This window comes from Antrostomus carolinensis, unplaced genomic scaffold (genome assembly GCF_000700745.2).
Source record: "Antrostomus carolinensis isolate BGI_N321 unplaced genomic scaffold, ASM70074v2 scaffold332, whole genome shotgun sequence".
NCBI lineage: Eukaryota > Metazoa > Chordata > Aves > Caprimulgiformes > Caprimulgidae > Antrostomus > Antrostomus carolinensis.
Window position 1 is genome coordinate 29,808 of NW_010299975.1, and position 22,282 is coordinate 52,089.

Sequence of the window (22,282 nt, forward strand, 5' to 3'; positions counted from 1 at the left end):
AGGAAGAGGAATGGCACTCCTGGAAGCCACTAAATGCCTTCCATTTGGTATGCCTTCTGTGGGAGACAAGGAGAAATACAGAAAGCTTTTTCGGAATAGGTCATTTTTCTTTCTGCCGTGTTTGTGCAGAGGCTCTCAAAATGGCCCCATTTAGCACCCTGTGTGCTCACTGGTACTGGCAGGTTCTGAATGTCCTTTGCCTGGATGTTGAAGAGCCTGTGCTATTTTCCATAGGGGAAGACATTGTGCAACAGCTCTTAGGTGAAGCTTCTTTTGTTCTTGAGGTTTTGTCTGCATGTTACTAAAGTGCTTTTCCTATTGGATGCACATAGGGATTTGGTGATGTCTTTTCTGTTGGTAAGACCAGTTCAATATCTGTAGAGATGAAAGGGTGGACTATAATGTTATAATTATCCCTCAAAAGTAGGACTTGATATTTCATTGATTCATCTTTTGTGTCTCTGCTTACCTACCTGGGCCATACATAAAACATAGCTCGCTCTTGTCATTCTGCTTGTGATCTTCCCAGTATAATTAATGCTATCTTCAGGAAAAAGGACCAATAGAGTGTGTTGCACATAGTTGTCCCTGGGAGTTGAGGGGTGCAAGTTAAAAAAACCTTCTCATGGAATCTGGCCCCTGTGGAGGAAGACAGAGCTAGGAATGAGATTTACAAGATTACTCCCTGCAGGTTTAACTTCGTATTGAAGTCAAGTGTATACCTCAGTGTGGGAAGAGACTTGGTATAAGGTGTTTGGCATCTCCTGTTAATGCAGATGAAGTGTTCTGGATACCATAGCAGGAATATAGCGGTGTGGATGAAATCTTGCTTCCCATTGACACATACTGTCACCCACACTTCATAAGGAACACGCTATGGAAGGCAGTTGACTACTTGTATTTCAAAATACATTATATACACAGCAGTGTTTCAACATGGAGACAGAACAGTGGGGCACATAGGAGTCCATAAGTGCCTTTGTGGTGACCAGAATTATAAATGTTATGAAATCAGGAGCTCCTGAAAAGGAAGAAATGCTTTAACCAAGGCCTGAGAAAACAATGTTTTTGAATAGCCCCAGTTTGTGTTACATAGATGAGGTGGTAAAATAACTTGCTGTCTTTTCATCCTCAGATGAATAGAAGCCTACTCAGTTTTTTGCACTGTTTGCTGGAGCATAGAATGAAAATCCCTAGGCTAGCTGATACCAAGCTGGCCCTGGAGCTAGAAGTAGAAATGGTATGCTGATGCAGAATCCAAAATGGTGTCTTCACGGAACCTTTCTTACCACCCTGCAGACCTGCTGATTCATGTCAGCTCTTGCTAAGGTCACTCAGCATGAGGCTGTGTGGCATGTGGTACAGTCACCTCAGATCAAGCAGAGCCCTGGGATACATGCAACCATGAGAGGTTTGTTTCTTTGGATTGTTTTGTAGAGTGAAGCTCATGATGACAGGCAAGTGGTGTAAAATCCTCCCAGAATAATTGCAGAGCTCATCATCAGCATGTGCTTTTTTTGTCTCACCTTCTCTGACATAGATCCGTAACAACTTGTGCATGTCTGCTTATATATCTAGACAAAACATTGCTCTGTGCATGTTCCCTCACTGGGAAAGAGGATGAGAAGGCAAGCTGTTGTATTTTTTTTTAGTTCACTACTTAAGGCTGTGTATCCATGTTGACGAGCACAGTGTAAGAACCCATATAGACTAGACACGAGTAAACAAAGTGGACTGTTACCTTCTTATACACCCACTATTTACTTTTTGTGCTGCTCTGTGGTTAGGTAGGGAGAAGGATTGATTAATGAGACCGTTAATACTTACAACATTTTAATAATCTTAAGCATGGCCTTAACATGAAGGGACTGCAGTTACAGAGGCAGCAGAGCACTGAACTGGAAGCAGTGATACTTAATTGTGCATTTGGGCCCATAATGGAGTAGGCCTGGGTGGAAGTAGCACTCTAGTACAGAGATAAAATTGAGTGTGGACGTGCTGTTTCTAGATGTCCACACCCTTATCTATACAAGTGCTTATTCTTGAGCCTGAGTTGTAGTATCTGAATGATAGCATTGCTTTCTGAGGAAGCCAAGCAGTGCGAGCACAGCCTTTTTAAATGGCTGAAAGTGAAATGCTTATAACTTGGGATTGTACCCTTGAGGCATGTATCAGGTTTGTGGCTGATGATGATTGTTGAGACTGGTCTTGATATAATTTACTTTGCTCAGGAAAGAGAACGTCTTTGAAATAAATGTTGAATGTGATAGTGGCTTTCCTAAATGTTTTTGCTGAAGGCTCCAGGGCATAAGATTTTAGTCACTTGGTAAAGCAGGCTATTCCCAAATGAATGACATCAAAATGTTCACATTTGAACCTGGCAGGAAGCCAGCATATCATCCATCTGCTTCAAGGTGCAAACCCTTTCATTCACCAGAACAGAAAGCAGATTTAGTACCTACAGGACATGAGGCTAGTAAGTCACTGTAGAGAAATTAGAAACACTCAATGGTATTAGCATTAGAGCTGTAGAAGTTATTGATTTATGAGAAGAAATACGCTTTTTTTCAAGCAATACAAGTGTGCTGACACCCCAATTCAGATGATACTACTGTGAATAGTAAATACTTTTAAAAGTGTGTGAAACCAGAATGTGCTTTTTTCTTTTAATTGTCAGATTTGCTCTGGTACCTCAGAGGCCATTTGACTGGTTTTAAATTATTGCTGCTGTTTTTTGTTTATGCATTCAAGTACATTTAAGTACACCCTGTAGTTAAAGGCACCAAAATTATCATTTGGGTTTGGAGGGGACAGTTGGTTATCCTGTTTCAAGAAGAGAATTCAACCCTGTACATCTCAGTCTGCATCGTTGTTGTGCTGCTGACAGTTCTCCCTGGTTATGTTTTCTGTGCAAGGCTGATTCATGAGCTGTCAAAGCCATAGCTCTTTAACTGTGGAATTGCAGAGCTGCTTTGTGGGTTTCCATTTTCAGTGTTACGGGGACTTTGCAGGCTGGGAATAATATGGGACAATGAACTCCACTGAAAATCAGCTTGCAGTGTGTTTACAAAAGGTCAAGGCACCTCCAAAATTATCACCAGGCACTTGAAAGCTTTTACTGAAGGAAAACAGTATAACAAAGAAATGTATTTTTTATTAACAAGAAAAAAAAATTGCCTCTAATTGTTAAGTGGTAATCAGACAGACCTTCTGTAAGGGCTTTAATAAGAAAGGAGGAAAGAGCCTTATGCAAAAAACAAAAGAAGCTTTGAATAGAGCCTTGATTGAAAGATGGCAAATGCTAATTATGTGTGGGTGTGATAAAGTTAATATTCACTGTCTCTGCCCGCCGAGGGTCTGCATTCCCTTAAGAGCTGTAACTTGACTCCATATTTAGTATTTTAATTGTTTCGAAGCAAACACTGCTCTACCTGCCATGAGAAATAGCATATCTTTTCACTTGGCATGTTTTGCAGCAGAAAAGCAAAAAGGACAGTGCTTAACAACACGTCTTGTGTTTAAGACCTGTACGCATTAGTAGACCCATTAAGAATAAACTTCTGGAGCATTCAATTTAGTAGTAGGAATACAATTTGTGTCTGGACAAGAGCATAACTAATCTTGCACTGGACATTAAGAGCAACTCCCTCATTATTAGTAGAGAGACAGCAGTTTATAACAAGTATTGGAGGAGAATTGGACCCCAGCATCTCTGGGGTACAGTAGCTCTCAGATACTTTCCGTATGGTTGCTTGATCTGACAGTCCCTTCCCACTTCTGATGGCTCCTAGTGGTTCATCTTTGCTGAACTGGGAGGCCTGTCTTTCTAGAGCAGAGAGCCTGATGCTTTCATGTTCTTCTTGCTCCCATGTAAATGAGGCTTGCACCTGATTTAGAGTGGTGTCAGCCAAGTATATTGTGAGCTGCTTTGCCCTTGCAGCTCTTTCATATGAGTTATTATAGACTGGAGATTCAGTGAGATGATCAAATAAATTACTTTCTCTCTTCCTAGATGAGCTAGGTATATTTAACAGCCAAAGCACTGGGTAGGACTCCAGGTCTGGGAGCAGTGCTGTCAAGCATGTGGTTTCTTCCAGGAAGAAAGAGTTTGATGGCAGCTCAAATGAAGTCTCCCAGTCTCACCTTAAGTGAAACAAGGTCTCTGATGGCAGGCTGTATCCTTCCCTCTTCAGGGATGACTTCACAGACCAGAGTCCTGTCTTGTAAAATTGTGGTTTAGAAATTCTTTTGATTATTTGGAACAAAAACAACCTGTATAGAGGCAGGGTTATTTGAGAAGGTATTGTGTTTTGCTTTTCTCTTTCCCATCTTTGTTTTCCCCTGCTGTTATCATATTTTTTCATCAACTATTTCTTGAGCAACATGGCGATGAGCCACTCCGGGGGGTGGGAAGTGGAGGTTGATGCAGAAAGGCACGTTAATGTGATGTCATTAAACTCTTCTGAGACTGGGTTTTGTCTTTGCACTTCAGGCCTGTAGAGCACAAGCATGTTTTCAAGTGAACAGACTTCTACCAGAAGAATTACTGAGAAGCAAGGCTGAGCCTTTACCTAAGAACAGACTCTTTCTCACAGGGAAAAACAGGCCTACTTTTTTAATTGCTAATTCTGCTTAATAAAACAAAATCCTTATTTGGTTCCTAACAAGCCCTTAGTTTTTCTGCTGAATACTAGCAGTAGCAGTAGATTAAGAATTAGTCTGTAAATTAATCACAGTCTTCCTGGTTTACTCTGAAAGTCAGTTTCAGAAGCGCTTTTTCAGATCATTGATTTAATAAACTAAGAAGCTTCTGGGCATTTTCTTTTTTCGTGACCTGTAAACTATACTGTCCAGAAATCTAATTTCAGAAAAAAATTAGTACCTTGGTAATTAATTAAATGTATGTTTCTATATGTACAGCCCAATCTAAGAGCAATCTGGACACTCTGTAACCACGGTAAACATGTATCCTGCTGCTGATAGCAGAGTACCTTTTCTACATAAGAATTTAATAGGTAGTAGGAGATGTTAATCTCCTTTTATACTTTAGTTTCATGAAATCTCCGAGAAAATGGCTTAAGATTTTCTCTTCATCTTCTTGAATAATGAGTGTTGGGCCTGGTGGACATTTCCACTGCAGCAACTCAGCCGAAGATGCCTTTCCAGATGGTGTTGGCACTTACCGTTGTGGCACTTCCCTGTGGCATCCAGTCAGTTACTGTGCAGTACCTGTTGGACTGGTGAATAAAAATCACAGCAGCTTGAAAGCTCTTCTAAATCACAGAAAAGAGGGAAAACCTCAAGGACTGGTCCGAAGCCTGAAATTTGCAGGACATATCAATGAGCACATAACATCAGCGACTGACTGGGAATTGGGTGAGGTTTGCAACTTGTTCTCTGACCAGTCTCCTCTTGTTGACGAGAGGGAGGCAGTTTGTCTTGCAATCTCCTATTTCTCTTGGTCCCTTTCTAGCAGCTTGCAGGCTTGCTTTTATATGTGACCTTGCAGTATCATCGTAATGGTCCTGGGTGAACATGAACATTTTTTCTGACTTCACCTCTTTTTCTCCCCTCCCACCCATCCCAGATGAAGTGGCAGGTGGACTGAGTGGGAGCAGTGTGAAAATGAATGCAGAGAAAATGTGTGACTCAGCAGTTCAGCGGGGAGCTGCCGAGTGGAAAGGCAACTCTTCTCCTCGCACGCTCTGGCATCAGGTTCCTGTTCCCTCAGAGGTGAGAATAGGCCGTTTATGTATGGAGCTGTGTAGCCCACTAGCAGGGAGAAGGGGTTGCATATTCTTTTCAAGTAGAGAGGAAAGTTTCTTCTCCAAGTTTATTAAAAATGTTGCCAGTGAAAGGGGAGAAGCATTGGACTAGAAATACATAGACCTGAGTTTGCTGCCTGGCTCGCTCGCAGATTTTTCTGCATGACTTTCTTCTTCTCTCGTTGCATCTTTCCATTTTGTTAATCAGAGTTTGGCTTAAGCAGCAGCCAGACTCTACCAGCTGAGCTTGAAAAGTGCAAGTCTCCAGTGCTTTTCCTGGCTAGTAGATGACACCCATGTCCCTCTCTGCACTGTGGTTTCAAGAACTCCACTGAGAATGTTTGCCTTTCTCAGAATGAGGCTGCTAGCTTTAAGTGTGCTAGCTGCTGCTGTATAGATTATTCCCTAGCAAAGTGTTGAGCCATTTACTTTTGGCAGCTTGTACTCGTGGCTACGTTTAAGAAAAGAATACAGGATGAATGGATCACTGGCTTGATCCAGAAAGTTCCTTTCCCTGAACAGCAGGGATGAAGTGAAGTTTATGGTGCTGTCTTGAAATTCCAAGTTGCTTTAACAAACCATATGGCTTCTACACAGATCTCGGAGACCTTTTAAGTCTTCTCCCAAAGGGTTTTTTCTAGCAAGCATAGTCCTGCATCAAGGCAGAAATACTTGTGGAACTTGAATCCCAGTCTCCACAATGGAGGAATTAAGGAGGATATCATGTGGATGTTAGATTTCACTGTCAGTCAGATCACTAGCAGAAGAGAGGCTGAATTCACTACTCCTGGACATAGCCATCCTTCTCAACTGTCTCGAGGCATTCATGCTGACCTTAACACGAGAAAATATCTACTGATGTTTCACTCATTTATTACCTAATCTATGCACTGAAAGAATCCAGGGCCCACTAGGGCGAAAAATACAGACATATGGGATTGCAAGATGAAGTGTGACTAGTAATTGAAGTGCTGTTTAAAGCTGACATAGTTAAATCAATACTAGGTGAGCATCATGGTGTTTCTTAAAATCTTTTGTGCTTTGGAATAGTAAACTTTTGAGTGGACCTTAATTAATCCAGGGCACTTTCTTTGTATACCCAAGACATGAATCTTAATCTATACATTTATACATAGGAATGCAGACACTTCTCCATTATTTTAGTTCTTGCCTCCCTTGTCTTATACTATATTAGTGAAAATACCTGTTGATAACAGTATCAATTCAGCAGAGCTGGAATCCTGGGCTCCTAGGTCCATAGACCAGATCTCTACCTTTTGCAGTGAAAATAGTTGAAAGTAGAAGTAGTCTATTGTCCTTCATGTAGGACAGTCATGAGAAGGAGAATGTGACTCCTACAATTGTACAGCTGTTGCTAGACAACACTGGAATACCTGGAATTGGGCTTCTGGGCTGTGGAGAGGCATAGATCCCCATGGTTACAGACACACAGTGATCTCCTAACTTTAACATCTTTGTTCCAGAAGGCATGTGGTCAAGTGGCCTTCACATCTTCATATTAGAGTCAGGGTTCTGTTTCCAACCTAGACAGAAGTGACCTTGTAAAATCTCAGGCTGTTATAGATAAGAAACAAAGAAATTCTTTTTACCTGCTGCATAAGGCAGGTGATGAGCTTTTGGTCAGTTAAAAAAAAAAAGTCTTCTGAAATGTGAAATATTATGACTTACAAAAAAAAAGTTGAAAGCTGAGCTTGAAATCTGCATTCCTTGGCTTCTTGTTCTGGTTGTCTTCCCAAAATTGTTTTAGTTCTGCTCTGTATTTTATCTTGAGTTTTGGGGAGGGGTGTCCAAGAAGGGAAGTCATTAGAATTTGTAAAAACAGTAAATAGGTTCATTAGCCATTCTTGGGGACAGAGGTGCATTATTTAATGCAGACAAAGGAAAAGCAGAAATTAAAACATGCTTAGTAAAAATGCAAGGTTAGAGACTTTACAAGCAAGCCATAGTAAACTACATGTAAGTTGGAGGTTTATATCCCTGCCACAGGTGCATGTCTTCTGGTGTAGATGGCAAAAGTAATTACTGACATCAGGATTCTGTCCTTGCTAAATTTCACATTCCTGTTCCAAAACACAGAGCATAAACATCCCACAAAAATAGCAAGAAAAAATTGGCAATCGTTAACAAGGGTTTTCCCCTCAGTTCTTGTCCAAATCCAGTGAGACACGAAGCAATTTGGAAGCTTGAAAATTTTCAACTGTTAAATTTTATCACATTATACAAAATGTGACCAAAGGTCAGCATTGAAAGTATTTAGGCAGCCTTAACTGTGGCTGCTTAGTGTGGCTGCTCTGCTGTCCTCCCGGAGAACTTTGAGTCCAGCTCTATGTTGCATGGTGTCAGAAGTCAGATGTTAAGCATGTGGTCAGTGTCCATGGATGCCAAGGACTGCATCTGGGCTTTCTCTGTTTCTTGAGGGGGTTTATCATGGACTGTAGATTACTGGCTGGAGCCTAAAGGACAGAGAGGTTGAGCTCCCATGATCTCTTGAGCTATATTCCAGAAACTGGCTGCTTTTCTTTGAAAAGTGCTATTTTTAAGCAGTTGTCTTCTAGCATTAAAGACATATAGATGAAAGTGAAGGAAGTTTTACCACTGTGAGAAATACAGGCTGGGATTGTTGACACTTCTGATTTTACCTGTTTAGTTTCATATTTTTACATGTTTTATTGACCCATATTTAATATTAAATTTTGATAGTGTTTATGCAAATTACTGTACTGAGTCCTTTCTGGCAAATAGTCAGTTTATTTCAGCATATACATGGTATGACATACATGGGTCTGTGTCTATCTAGATGTACATTCACTATGCTTCCTGAGAAATACCTTTGTAAAGACACTGAAACTAACTACATATAACCAGTTATACCCAGCATAGCCTGCTGAGGCCTCTGCCCATCATAACTGACTGGAGATATTTTGAAAATGAGAAACTAGTAACCTGAGCTCCTGGGGAAGTGGAGAACCTTTCTTGTGTCTCTAGGTATCCCCAGTTATTACACAGTGATGAGCCTCTTTTTGCTGGGCAGCTGTGGGAATGGAGAACTTAGAGGTTCATAGACCGGTTTGGGTTGGAAGGGACCTTTAAATGTCATCTAGTCCAACCCCCCTGCAGTGAGCAGGGACATCTTCAACCAGATCAGGTTGCTCAGAGCCCTGTCCAACCTGACCTTGAATGTTTCCAGGGATGAGGGTTCTACCACCTCTCTGGGCAGCCTGTGCTGGGGTTTCACCATCCTCATCGTAAAAAATTCCTTCCTTATATCTATTGTGAATGTGCCTTTGTAGAGGAAGCCATCAGCATTTCCCTTGGTCAGGGATGCATGTTCTAAGGTCTATTGCAGTGGAGGGAGGGAGAACAATCACAGCATGGGAGTAAACAACTAATGTTCTTTTCCACTCTCACATTTTTGTATTTTAGAAATCAGGATGGGCTTTTTTCATTAATCCTTACTGTATTCAGTGTCCAGACCCTCAGCTGATACACAGATCCTACGTTTCATTTGCCTAATTAGAGCTGTGGATAGTTTATGGATGCTTATCTGATTTAAAGTTACTGTTGTAAGACATTTAGACAAGTGTCTGATGGGAGGAACATCTTGTAGAAACCTGACCTCAACAAACCAGGGAAGGACCAATGATGTGGCCTTCCCCTGGGGCAGAGGTGGCTGGCTTAGTGTTGTACAAAGGGCAGCCGTGGGGCTTTCCTCGTGCAGAGATGTACATCAGTAGGACTTACATCAAATGGGTCTGATCTTTCACTCCTTTTAGCTTGTAAATTAGTTTATATCTACACAGACTGTGTTCAAAATACTGTTACTGAGAGACTAACCCCTCCAGTGCATATTTCCACTGAAGAGAATAGCATTACAACATTATTAAATAGCTCCTGAGTATGAATTCATACAAGTAGTAGATTATTAGAGTAAAGTCTATTTTATTAGTGCCTTAGGACAGTCAGCCAAAATCCAGAGCCCTTCAGCACTATTCAGAACATAACATGAAACAGTCTCTGCCTCAGAAATTTATAATCAAATTAGACAAAGAAGACAAATAAGGGGAAATAGGGAAATTGAGGCAGGGAGAGACAAGATGGATTCTTTGCCACCATGTAGCCGAGAAGTGGGGAGCTAGGAAATAGCACAGATGGTTCCTTTTAAAATGTAAAAATGAAAAGGTGCAGCAATGTAAATGAGAATTTATTAACAACAAAGCCCACAATCTGCACCTCCGGAAAGAAAGGGAAAATAATTTATCCGCCCACACTCACTTTTTTCTGACGAAGGCAGGTGAATACAGCTGCACTAATAGAGTGTGACGCTCACAATCCTGAGCCGCGCTTACTGATGCAGAACTGAGAGGTAACCGTCGTCTCTAGGAAAACAATAGCCCTTGCAGCCTTTGCGTTGGCTGCAGGATCGCATACTATTCATTCTCTGCACATGTCATTTTCATGTGAAGGTCTTTCCAATCCAGCTGTTATGGAGTCAATGGATGAAGCTGAAGGACAAGGACAGCCGAACAGGAAGGAGCAGTCCCTGAAAACCTCCCAGAAAACAGCACCGCTTGGTTGGGCTGCCCAGTGGAATGGATTAATGCCTGGAGACAGCATGTATCTGTTTGTCCTCTCACAGATACTGGTAAGGCAGCTTGTCATCGTTTTGAAATGCTGGGAACCTTTTAAGCTGTATTGGCTTGGGAGGTTTCCTCCTCATTCACTGTAGATGTAGCAATGGACATAGCTGCAGTCTTCTCACTTCTGCAGCCACTTTTCACAGTCTTGCTTTGCAAACAACCCCTGCCTTGTGGTGTCCTAGTCCCATCCCGTCTCCCACCCCTCTGCTAATGCCTCCTTTGCCAAATGACCCCCATCTTCTGGAGCTGATATGTACGGGGGTAAATAACAGTCTTGTTTAAAAAGTGGATTGGGAGGTGTATCCTTTAAAGTTGCAGTGTCTCCATCACGGTTAGGGATGAGGGTATACCTGTCTGTGAGGGTGTTCAATGTGCCATCGTTGCTTTTGTAGCTGTATGTTAACTGTGGTGTGTGCAACCTTAAATGTTTCAAATGAAATGTTTCCACATGTGTATGTTTGTGCGTGTATCTGTTTATAGGCATGCCTATGTGAACTTGGCTTTGCATGGTGTGAGGTAGGCCTTAATAGTCTTTTAATAACATAGAAAGTTCATTGAATTACCAGTTTTGATCTAAAAGTAATAATGCTGAAAGTTCAGAAGGCAGAATCGGTTGCTCTCTTGGTGTACAGGCTAACGTGGGCAGTTCTTGCTCGTGTGGATCGGAGTGAGCTTGTTTAACTCGGTGATGCACGTCTAGTTCATGGTAGCTGAGCGTTTAGCCTTCAGTCTTTTTATTCTCATTAAGCTACAGCCTAGAAAATACCTGACTACTTAAAGCAAAAATGATGATCAACATGAAATCAATGAGAACTAAATTAGTTAATTATGCAGTCTTGAAATGAAAATGAATGTTTGTATAATGAGAGATGCTCATTATGTATTTTCTGATTGATTGCACAGCTTCTCTGCGTAATGCTGTGGTACAGCACTTACGGGACCATCCCAGCAGCTCAGAATGCCTTTGACCTGCTGTCTTACTTGCTTACCCCATTTAAACAGTTTTTGTCAGATCAAGGGGAGGTAAGTCCCTGTGCTCCTCCATGATTATATGGTTGATGTCAGTACCCTTGGCTGCTGTTTCTCATATCTCTTCTCATTAAAAGTATAATGCATATGTACTTCATATAATATAGTGACTAGTGCATCATATGTGTGTCCTGAAATGCTGAAAAGAGTTTTCTGAAAACAGATCCATATTTTATCTTCAAGATAAAGGGTGGAATTCTTCTCTGTGATGTTAGATCAGCACAGCACATTTTTCATAGTGTGCAAGTGATTGCCATTGAGACAAAGCAGTAAGAAATCAGCCCACTTAAGGTTTACTCCACAGTAAAGAGAAAACTGGACCTTAATTTATTGGGATAGATAGAAGCTTAAATTATGGAAGAACGGATCAACCCACATAAAAGGTGCAAATCACAAGATAGTCACAAAATTCTATTTTTGTTGAGTGTTTAGAGCACATCTATGTGCAGTAAAAGTGTTTCAGGTGCACTAGATGTACAGATTAATTTATATCCACAAAGCTACCCCAGTAAAATTGCTCAGCTTCTCACCATGACACAATGACACGTGTACCAGTATGAATCATCTGATAAATTACTGGGGTGGTTATACCAGTGCAGATTTCTCGAGTGTGGACAGAACCTTAATTAAGTGGTGAACAGCTACTCTCAAAAACCAGGTGAAATATATTTGCTATCAGAATGCTTAAATTCGTTGTACATAATCTTTGTGGCAGAGGCTATGCAGTACGAATAGGAAATCTGACTCGGTGCCTCTTGTGGCTGAAGTACAGTGGAGACTGTGTTCTTTTATCAGTGTTTATGAGCTGCATGTCACCTGCTCTTTTGTTTATTTGAAAGAAGCACTTTTTCTTTGACCTTTCTCAGTTGGATTTGTTATGCACAATCAGAGCTCTTCAGAGTATTGCCAGTATCTTATTTGCAGTGGGTCAGTCATTAACAAATTGTTCCTTACAGCAAACCCCTGATTTATAGGATTTTGACTTAAAAGTTCAGTGTGAGGAAACTGATTCCTAGAATGCACCACAAGAACACCCCAAGTATGACTTTGTGCAGATGTTCATGCATATCTTTGAGGACTGTTTATTATAACACTACTTACCATGCAAATTTACACTTGAAAACAGTAAAAACAAAGAAATCTTCTGACATTAAATGAGCAAATGAAAACTCTTAATTCTGAATTTCTCTTTAGCTGTACTAGTGGGTCAGAAACAGAGTAAAATTCCTTGCCCACTGAAGCCCATTAGAATTGAATTTTACAATTCTGAGAATAGGCTGAACTCTAAACTACTTAAATATGATTTAAATTTACTCATCAGAGTGCATTTCACTGCAAGTGCTGTGAATGAACCTGATGGTATTTCACAGAATGTGTAGAAAACAGAGAAGTCCTCTGTGGCTGGGTTTTATGTAAGGAACCACAAACACAAGAAAAGTACTAAACTTTCTTCAAAGCCCTTTACCACAGAATAAAATTATACTGACTGTGGCAAAGAAACGTTGGTCCAGGCTGCAAAATTGAATCATGGATCCAGATCTCAGTTTTGACAATGCATGAGGGTAGGAAGCAGGTTTCCTGTTTGCCTTCACAGTGAAATTCAGTTTTTAGACCTTCTGAGATGCTAGGGCTTAGAGGTAGTTTCAATTTCAGTCTTCTCCAAAGCCTGGCATTTTTTCTGTTGTTGGTGGTGGCTTTTCCACAGTCAAGAGTATAGTATGACTAAATTTGCATGGGAAATCCAAGAATGAATACAGAGTTTGCCAAGAGCATGCATGCAGATGCTACACTGTGCCCCTAAATACTTCATGAATCACTGTCAATTCTGTTAATTCACAGGACCTGAACAGAATCGGGAGCATTGTGGTATCGTACATCCTGCTGTCTTTAGCTTCTCTAGGACTGTTATTTGTAGGATCTGTGGTAAGTTATGATACTGTGCAAACTTTTATATTCATGTCCTTTTTCAGTGAGTGTTTATAAGATGTACAATTTACCCAAAGTTGTTGATGTTATACTCAAGTTGATTGTAAAGCAACATCTTTGGGGCTATTTCTATACAATTATCTGCTTGCTTTATGTAAAGGAACCACAAATACTTACCCTTACTCAATTTCTAGATGAATTGGGGATTATGCTGATGGTTTTTATTCTTTCCATCCACAGATGAGCAAACTATTTTCACTTAAATAGAAGAGATGTGGTCCAGTAACGGGACAATCTAATACTGCTGAGTTAAGAATTGCCTGCAGAGCATCCATTGACTTAAGTGACAGAAAGAGCAGTTCCAGAGCACCAGTGTACTTGTGAATGTGATGCCCTTGTAGATGTAGGCCAAGGCCCCAGCTGCAGAACAAGATTAGTGGCATGACTACAATTAATCTAGTTTAGCTGTCAGCTGTTTGAGAACAGGAGGAGTGTATTGTGTTTCTCCATTGATTGTGTAACTGGCACAAAGTTGTGTGGTAGATGAGAAAGCAAAGCTATGGAGAATTATTTCTTTAAGGAGCTCAAATTGAACATGGCTTTTTGTTCCCATCTACTGTTCTGTTTGAGTGGGAATGCAGTTACTGAACGTGCAGGTGGAGCAGCACCTCCTGTCCTTACAGCAGCATACCTTCAGGTAGCTCAGGAAGCTGAAGCTGTACTGTGTACACGCCATTTCAAAGATGCACAGTGTAACAAAGTACAACATAAAATCATGGGACTGTGGGTGGGAAACCTCTCGAGAGGTTTTCCCACCCTGCTTGAAGCAGGGCTGTTGCCAACACTCAGTAAGATCAGCCATGCATTTTTCTATGCAGGTTTTGAAAACCTCCAGGAAAGGAGATGTATCATTCCCAGAGAAACCTGTGCTGTGACTGCATGGTACTATCAGGGAAGAATTTTTTCCTAATGTTTGATTGGAATTTCCCAAAGCTGAATGTCTGAGCTGAATTTCTGCAACTTGTGGTCATTGTCCCTTGTGGTATCAGCTGCCACTACCAAGAAGAGTCTCACTGCATCATCTCTGGAGATGCCCTTCAAGTAGTTGCAGGCTGCTGTTAGATCACCCCAACCTCCTCTTTGCCAGGCTGAACAAGCCCAGTTCCCTCCACTTTTCTCAAAGGCCATGTGCTCCAGACTCCTGACCTCCTTTGTAGCCCTTCACTGGGCCCATTCCAGTTTGTCCATGTCTGTCTTAAACTGGAGAGCCTAAAATGGGGCACAGTATTCAAGGTGCAGCTGCATCAGTGCCAAGGAGAGGGGAATACCTCCTTTGATTTGCTGGTCACACTCCCTGGTAAGAAGTTTGTCATATTCTTCATGAATATGTCATAATATTCACATTATAAATTCACTTAGAGGCAGCACAGTATCAAAATCTTCTGGTTAATGGGTTGGGTGAATATACTTTTTAAAACCATTCACAAGGCCAAGTAATTAGTGTTAATGCCTCCATTATTTTTAATCATTGACGTAGGCAAGGAAGTTAGCAGAGTTTATGCAATTTTCTGCTTTTTTTGATGCTGCTGTTCCTTATCCAGATGAATTTTGTCCTCAAAAAATAAACTTCTGGTGATTTTGTAATTGCAAATACTAAAGAAGAAAAATGATACATCTGAGAATTGTGATGAACTGTGTGAATTCCAGGTAATTCTGCAGCAAAACATTCTGAGCTGTAAATCAGAATAGCAGGAGTGTGTTTTTTCTGCATATCCAACCTGTTTCTTGGTGGAGGCAACATGTTAGTACTGACCCATTCTTAGCACAGAAAGTAACTTTAAATGAAAGCTCTCTGTGGCCAGAAATTCTGATCTCAGTATGAACTGCTTTGCATGTGTAGTAACTCTTTGCAAGTGAATGCTTATACCAGTGAAGACGAGAGCAGACTTGGCCCATTTTTAAGTCTTGGTTAAAAAACAGTTTTATAACAGTTTCCATGTAATCAAGCTTGCTCTGTTTTCTATTCCTGTGGTCTGTGCTAACTGTTTTCTAGCTAGAGCAGTGGCACAAATGTCTCTGTGTGACAGCCTGTTCTGTACAAGTTGCAGAGCATCAGAATATAAGAAATATCCTGTGAGTTTGGACCAATGGTCCATCTTTCCAAGTATGTTCTGTCTAATGGTGGCATTAGGAAGGAGAGGCTGTTTAGAGAAAGCATATAAGCCTTGACTCTTCCTACCTGCTTGTTACCTGACTGTCTGACACCTCAGGTCATGCTGCTATGCAATTTGAAAACATCTGCTTGTACTAGTGTTTAGGGAATAAGGCATAAGTCATTAGCAGAACACTGAAAACAATGTAGTGATGGAGCTAAGCAGGGTTTCTAGAATCCCGGCCTGGTGGACAACAGATAGTTGCATGAAGATTTTCTTTATTTCCCCTCTGTCTCAGCTGAGTGATTTCTCTTAAAAAGGGTTTTAAGCAATGTTTTGCCTAGAGAGGGACCTCGCAGGGGTCATTTATATTGAGGAGTGCCTTTGTGATTATATCTTTCTTTCCCAAATATGCTGTTCTGCCTTTGTAGAAGGACCTGACACATCAGTCCCATACTGATTTGTATACTGGATGACATACAAGTGAAAAGCAGCTTAAGCAATTTTTTTTATTCAGCATCTGAGGTAACTTACAGTAATGCTTTAGTAGTTCCTTGGGGAAGGGAAAAAATGTGCCTGTTTATACAGGTACTTTGCAGTTTTAATGTAGAGCAGTAACTGTTGGGCCACGTAACAAGGCAGAGAAATGGTGGGCAGGCAGATTCTCAGAAGTGATACCAAGAGAATGGAGGCCCTGTCTGGTCTGTGCACATGCTGAAGTCCCCTTCATTCCTGTATTGGGGAATTTGTGACACTAATACATATAGAACTTATTTTTCAGGAGACCAGACCTTGGCTAACATTTGAGGCACTTCTCTGAGAATACCTGGTTACCAGAATGCATTGGGAGGTTAGCAATCGCAGTGAAAGTAAAAGACTGGATAGTGTGCTTGAGGCTTGTACTAGTGATGTTGTCTGTTTTGTGTCTCGTATCATAGTGTGGTAAGACCCAGGCAGCTGCAGAGAGCCAGTGTTGAGCTGTCTAGTCCTCCTGAACAGGTTTTCAGAGCTGACTCTTTTCCTGTTATTTAGTTTAACCCCATCACTTTGAAATGCAACTTAATTTCTTCCAGTGTCTTGGGCAGCTCCTTATTTACCACACACTTCTTTCAACCTAAAGAAAAGCTGCTTTGTTTCTAGGGTGAACTTTTTGTTCCTTTGGATTTACAGTGTTACATCACCAGTAAAATCAGTTCTGTGTCACTGTACCAGCTCTAGAATCTGTAACATATAATTGAGACCTAGACCTTAACACTGAGCCCTCAGCACAAGTGTTGATTTTAGTAACAGCACTCTCTAGAAGTACAGAGTCGTTGAGCGGGTATTTTACACTGTGAACTGCTCAGCTATTAGTTTTGCAGTATGTGGAAGAACCATGACTAATACTGTGAGGCTGCCAAGCTCTAGAAGTCATCTTGGGGAATGAAAATAGAATTAGATCTTCAAGCTTCTTGCTTGTCATCCAACAGGCCAACCATGTAGGACAGACTGGGTTCAGACTTGGCCCCAAATTTGTGTAAAATAACAGTTTAGTAATCATATTCCTATGTGTGCTTTTGTAATTAATGTATACTCTGATTAACAAAAAAAAAATGTTTGAAGTAACTGTCAAATGAATCCTGCTGCTTTGTGAGAGTCTAACACTCTCTAAAGCTGACTGTGGACAGAAATTAAAACTTACTTCACTTCTTTTCATTCATTAGGCTCAGAGAAGTGAGAGTATGTGAAGACACGGGCAAAAGAAAATTGGGTTTTAAAGTCCTATATAAGCTAACGTGCTTTAGGAGCCTAGGAAGAGAAAATTGACCTTCTTTAATGGCACGTTCTCTAAATTTGGCTGCCCGTTTAAAAGCCATATAAGAAGAGGATGGAAGAGGCTTACTTTGGAAAATACAGCCTGTTCTTTTTAGTTTCAGAAGGACGCATGACAGTACAATATAGTTTGTATAGCATTTAGCCTGAGTGATACAGCTCTTGGCTCAATGCTAGAGGGATTAAGTTGGCCAAGGTTCCAGATCCTGGCATCCAGAGGTGGGCTTGAAATTTTTGAGAGGCCTTTGTGGAGAATTAAACAGTCTACTGATACAATCTCCAAATCATCTAGTCTGACAGATCATCCGTGCAAACCAATATGATACAGTAATTTTTTTAGGTTCATGCCATTTCAAACCTTTCATTAATTTATTTTATGTACTTTAATATTTATGTCCTAGAACTTCACAAGATTTGTTATTTAATGTCTATACCATGTTTAAATCGGAGAATTTGATTACAAAACAGTCTCTGCCACTGGCTGAAAACTGATATGGGCATTCTGAGCCTCAAAACCAGGTACCAAAACCATCAAAATCAAGGCCTCTTTAACCAGGGATTGGTTTATACGTGACTTCGGGGTGCAGTGCCAGATCAGCAAAGATATGCAGTTCAGGAAGATTGTATTTATTTTTCTTAACTCAGCTATATCTAAATTTTAGATGGAAAGCTATTAAGTCAGGAGAGGTATGATTTGTAGAATAGTATAGTAGATTTTTATTTTGTAAACAAGCTTAGGAAGGATAAGAAACTGAACAAAAGGACAGTGATATCACGTTGGCTTGCATATGATGGTCACAAGCACATTCCGCTTCCACTGTATCCCCGAGTTAAGCCTGGCCAGCTCTGTGGAAACCTCTGTGGCTGAAAGCAGGTTTGAATGGGTAGATGTGAATCCTTGTAACATGCACCACAAAGCTACTCCTGCATGGAACATTCCTGTCCTCTTCAGTACTCTCCAGTTCTAATACGTTACAGTGAGCTGGGGTGCTGCCATAAAGACCCATCCTCTAGGCTGCATGGAAGGGCTGGCAACAAGCAGAAAGCTTTTTTAAATGTTTGTTTCCTCCAGTTTTGGCATCTACTCAGAGCCCATCCAGACTCCCCCTTTCCACTACAAGAGGACAGACGCCAATCTGTGAGCCGGCAGCCTTCATTCACGTACTCAGAGTGGACAGAGGATAAAAATGAGGATGACTTCCTAGATTTGGATCCCGTACCGGAGACTCCAGTTTTTGACTGCGTAATGGACATTAAAGCGGAGACAGATCCAGCTACTCTAACGGTTAAGTCCATGGGCTTGCAAGAAAGGTAGGGTAGATGTGACTAATAGGGGAAAGTCTGCTCCCAGATTTTGTGGATTTAGGAGTTCTGTGCCTAAAGTAGGAAGCTTTATTGCCTTCACAGATGTCACTTTAAAATGTGGTTTTAAAGCCAAGCACCTGCTTTATTTCCTGTCTTGTTTTCAGTCCAGTCATAAATATAAACATATTAGCCAAAAAACATACTGTTTCTAGACAGCTGTCAACCAGCATTATTCAAAAGCATCATTTCTTTCCTTTGAAATACCCATTTGTGTTTGATCAGTCTCTTGCCATTCCCCAAGATGGCAACTGCATAGCATGAAATCCACTCTAGGGCGGTGAAATTTTTTGCCTCTGAAAGAGGTGGATCTTGTTAAATTTTTTCTGTCACTCCTGCTGGAGGATTAGTCCTTTCTCCAAAAGCAAACCATAGGACAAGTGGTAATCTGCAATAATTCTCATATAAATGGCTTAGTCCAAAAGTAAATTGATTCCTTTGAAATTAATGCAGTAATGAAACTTTGGGGTGAGCTGGTGTTCCCTGCTTGAACCATCAGGGCAACAGCTGCTCAGAGAGATTCACAGCTGGGAAAAGGCAGTTTTAAGATAAAAGGAAGATCATCTTCTATTTTGTTTTCTTTTCTTTCAGTTGTCTTAGTGAAATAGAACAAAGATCTTGATGACAGAAATCCTGTAAAGAAATTCTGCAAAGCTGATGATATTATGAATAAGAATGAGGTTACTGAAGAGCCCAACATAGCAAAGTAGCACCTTTCTTTATTTCCAGGTTCTCAAGCTTAATTGGAGTGCTAACCATAGTTAATTCTCATATCTAAAACTTAAAACAAAGGGCAGAACTTTTAAAAAGTATGATGATGAGTTTCCAAAGCTCCACATGACATAGTAAAAGGGAATGTTACAGAAGAGGCTTTTACTTTGTACTCTGTGAGCTTAGAAAGTTTTTTTTATCACTTTATTCTTTGCTACAACATTTGTGCTACTTCCATTGTTATATTCTACTTTAAATATGAAATTGCAGTAACCTCTGGGGCTTGTCCCTCTACCTGCTGCTATCAGTGAGTTCTGCTGTTTTTCATTATGGGCAAGATTGCACTTGAAATGCATCAGTCATTTGTGCTTTTCACTATCCCTGATTTCATTCCTTCTCTCTCATTTTAAGCAAGTTGACATTTCTTCTTGGGTGACCAGTAGCCTGCAGGAAAGATACTCACTGTTTTAAGAGAATTGGGGAGTATCAGTTAGTTCAAGTAATGAATTACAATTTTAAAAACTGTCAAAGAAGTAGAAGTGGCAAAAAAGAAAGCAATTCCTTGAAGTTCTACACTAAGTAAAACGTGTACACTTAAGATGTAAAATGAACTTGTTTCCAACGTACACGCGTCCTTCAGAAGCCATGCATCATTTCAGGTTTGAGCTGTGCTCCGACAGGTTCATTTACAGCAAGCATTGGTCACTCTTCCTTTGTTTTCTGCTGTGTTGAATTATCCACCTGTCCCTTTTTTGCATCCACTCTGCTTCTCCATCTTACTTCCCTCTCATTCTTTAACCACCTACACCATTACAAGGGCAGTCACTAAATTCACACAGCACTGAATGTTAGTCTTAAGAAGAAACAATCTCATTTCCTCATGCTGAAGAACTATTAATACCTTTGTGTATGTAGCCTCTTCTACCTTAAAAGAACAAAACACATTTGTTATCAAATGTAGCTGTTTCTGGGGAGGAATGTAGTAGGGTCAGACCTTTTGAAAGGTGTCACTAAAAATTCAGTGTCTGCCACTAGTGGTCATGTTTCACCCAAAATAATCTCCCCATGACTGTGAATCATAGCAGGAGGCTGGCTGCACATTCTTTTGGAAAAACTCCTGAATCCAGAAAAGGGCTGTGATCCAAGTAACAACTTCTACTGTCTTCTCTGTGAGCTGGTCATGCCTGCATGTTTACATGGTTTTTCAACAGCTCCTGCAAACACCTCCTAACTAGATTTTGCCAGTTGAGAGTCATCGAAAATAGGTTCACGGTGTGGATGCATAGAACACTACACCTAGTAATCATATTGTGTGATTTTGTTATTGTGTTAAAGATATTTAAATGTAGAGTCACTGATGGCATTTGAATCTTCATTTTGTCCGTGATATGTGAGGTTGACAGAAGCTCAGAAATGCTTTAAAGCTGCATTCAATAACCAATGCAGGCATTTTCACTTTTCCGTTTTGTTGCGTGGCTAACTTACAGTAAAGCCACTAAAAATTTTACATTCAATAGTATCTCTGTTTTTAATGTAACCGTTAAAATGTTGGGACCTTCATTTCACCATTCTTAGGATGTACTATTGGGGAAGGAAAGTTTTTCAGACAGAAAAATTATTCACTGTAATGGTTGGATTATCATGTCTTTATTAATGTAGAACTGGTAATTTTTGTCCTAAGATGTTGACTGTGCTACTAATAAAATTAAGCATGATCTGCTCTGACAAAAACTTAAGACCAAGATTTTCACCTGTGGTATTTAAAATGTCAGTCCATATTAGCATCCAAAAATAAGCTAGGATTTACACAAATATGAAAACTTCCATGCAGTTACCTGCTCAGTACCTTTGCCAAGCAAGTTGCTTCTATTTAGGTGACAAAGTATACAGTTACCTCACTGCAGACAACATTTTCAAAGTGTTAGCCTTCATATTCCAGTGTACCAAATCATCTTCTGGTCTTGTCTGCACAAGAAGCATCACCCATTTTTCACAGTTAGTGACCAAGACGTACACAGCAGAACCAGCTGGGTGCTTTTCTAAAGCTGCTGTTTATCTGTCATTGGGACTGTGTCTCTTGCTGACAGTGATGGGTTAAGCCTGTTCTGTTGTAAACAAACTTTGATCACTCTGTGTTGCAGGAGAGGTTCAAATGTTTCACTCACACTGGATATGTGTACCCCAGGCTGTTCTGAGCAAGGTTTTGGCTATGTCATGTCACCACGGGAACAGTCAGCCCGAGAATACCTCCAGACAGCATCAAACATCCTTACTGAAGAAGAACTGCACAAGAAAGCACTGGATCCTTTCATACTCCAGGCAGAGTTCTTTGTGAGTATCTGAGACCTCTCCCTTCTAGGAGCATAAGAAAGATGGGATGTCATCTCTCTTCTACAAACCTTGCTATATTTTTTGCAAGTCTAAAATTAGTACATACAAACTCCACTTCCATCAATGAAGCATTTAATGCGATTACTAAATTCATCATCCCTTGAAATGACAGTGTCTGAAAGCTTTCAGTGATATTGTCACTTAAAAAAATAGAGTATTGGTTCTGGCAACAACAAAAAAAGCTTTGTTTTCACAGGTCCTCTTTTTCCTGTCAGCATGCTACTTTTTAACAAAAAAAATAAAATCAAACTTTTTCACTGGAGTACAGAGGAAAAGTCAAGTTTTCTATAGATGTAGCTTCTTGAAATATGTCTGGAGTTGCCCTAGGGATGAAATTAGTGCAAGTGAATGCTCTTTGCTGTTGAATGCTTGGCATGGAGCTACTTTCAAAGCCTGAACGTTCTCCAGTTAAACCAAAGCACAGGATGGCTGTGTCACTCAGCAGGAGCCATAGAAAGTATGTCTTACTGGGTTT

General features: G+C 40.5%; 1 protein-coding gene across 1 annotated transcript in view; it reads left to right on the forward strand.

Annotated features, from left to right (window-relative positions):
• Positions 1-22,282, forward strand: part of PTPN5 (protein tyrosine phosphatase non-receptor type 5) — a 69,215-nt gene that overhangs the window by 26,152 nt on the left and 20,781 nt on the right. The window contains exons 2-6 of the mRNA XM_010162939.1: positions 10,250-10,428; positions 11,327-11,446; positions 13,292-13,375; positions 18,416-18,654; positions 21,558-21,747. Coding sequence (XP_010161241.1) covers positions 10,250-10,428; positions 11,327-11,446; positions 13,292-13,375; positions 18,416-18,654; positions 21,558-21,747 — 812 coding nt within the window. The remainder of the gene's footprint in view (positions 1-10,249; positions 10,429-11,326; positions 11,447-13,291; positions 13,376-18,415; positions 18,655-21,557; positions 21,748-22,282) is intronic.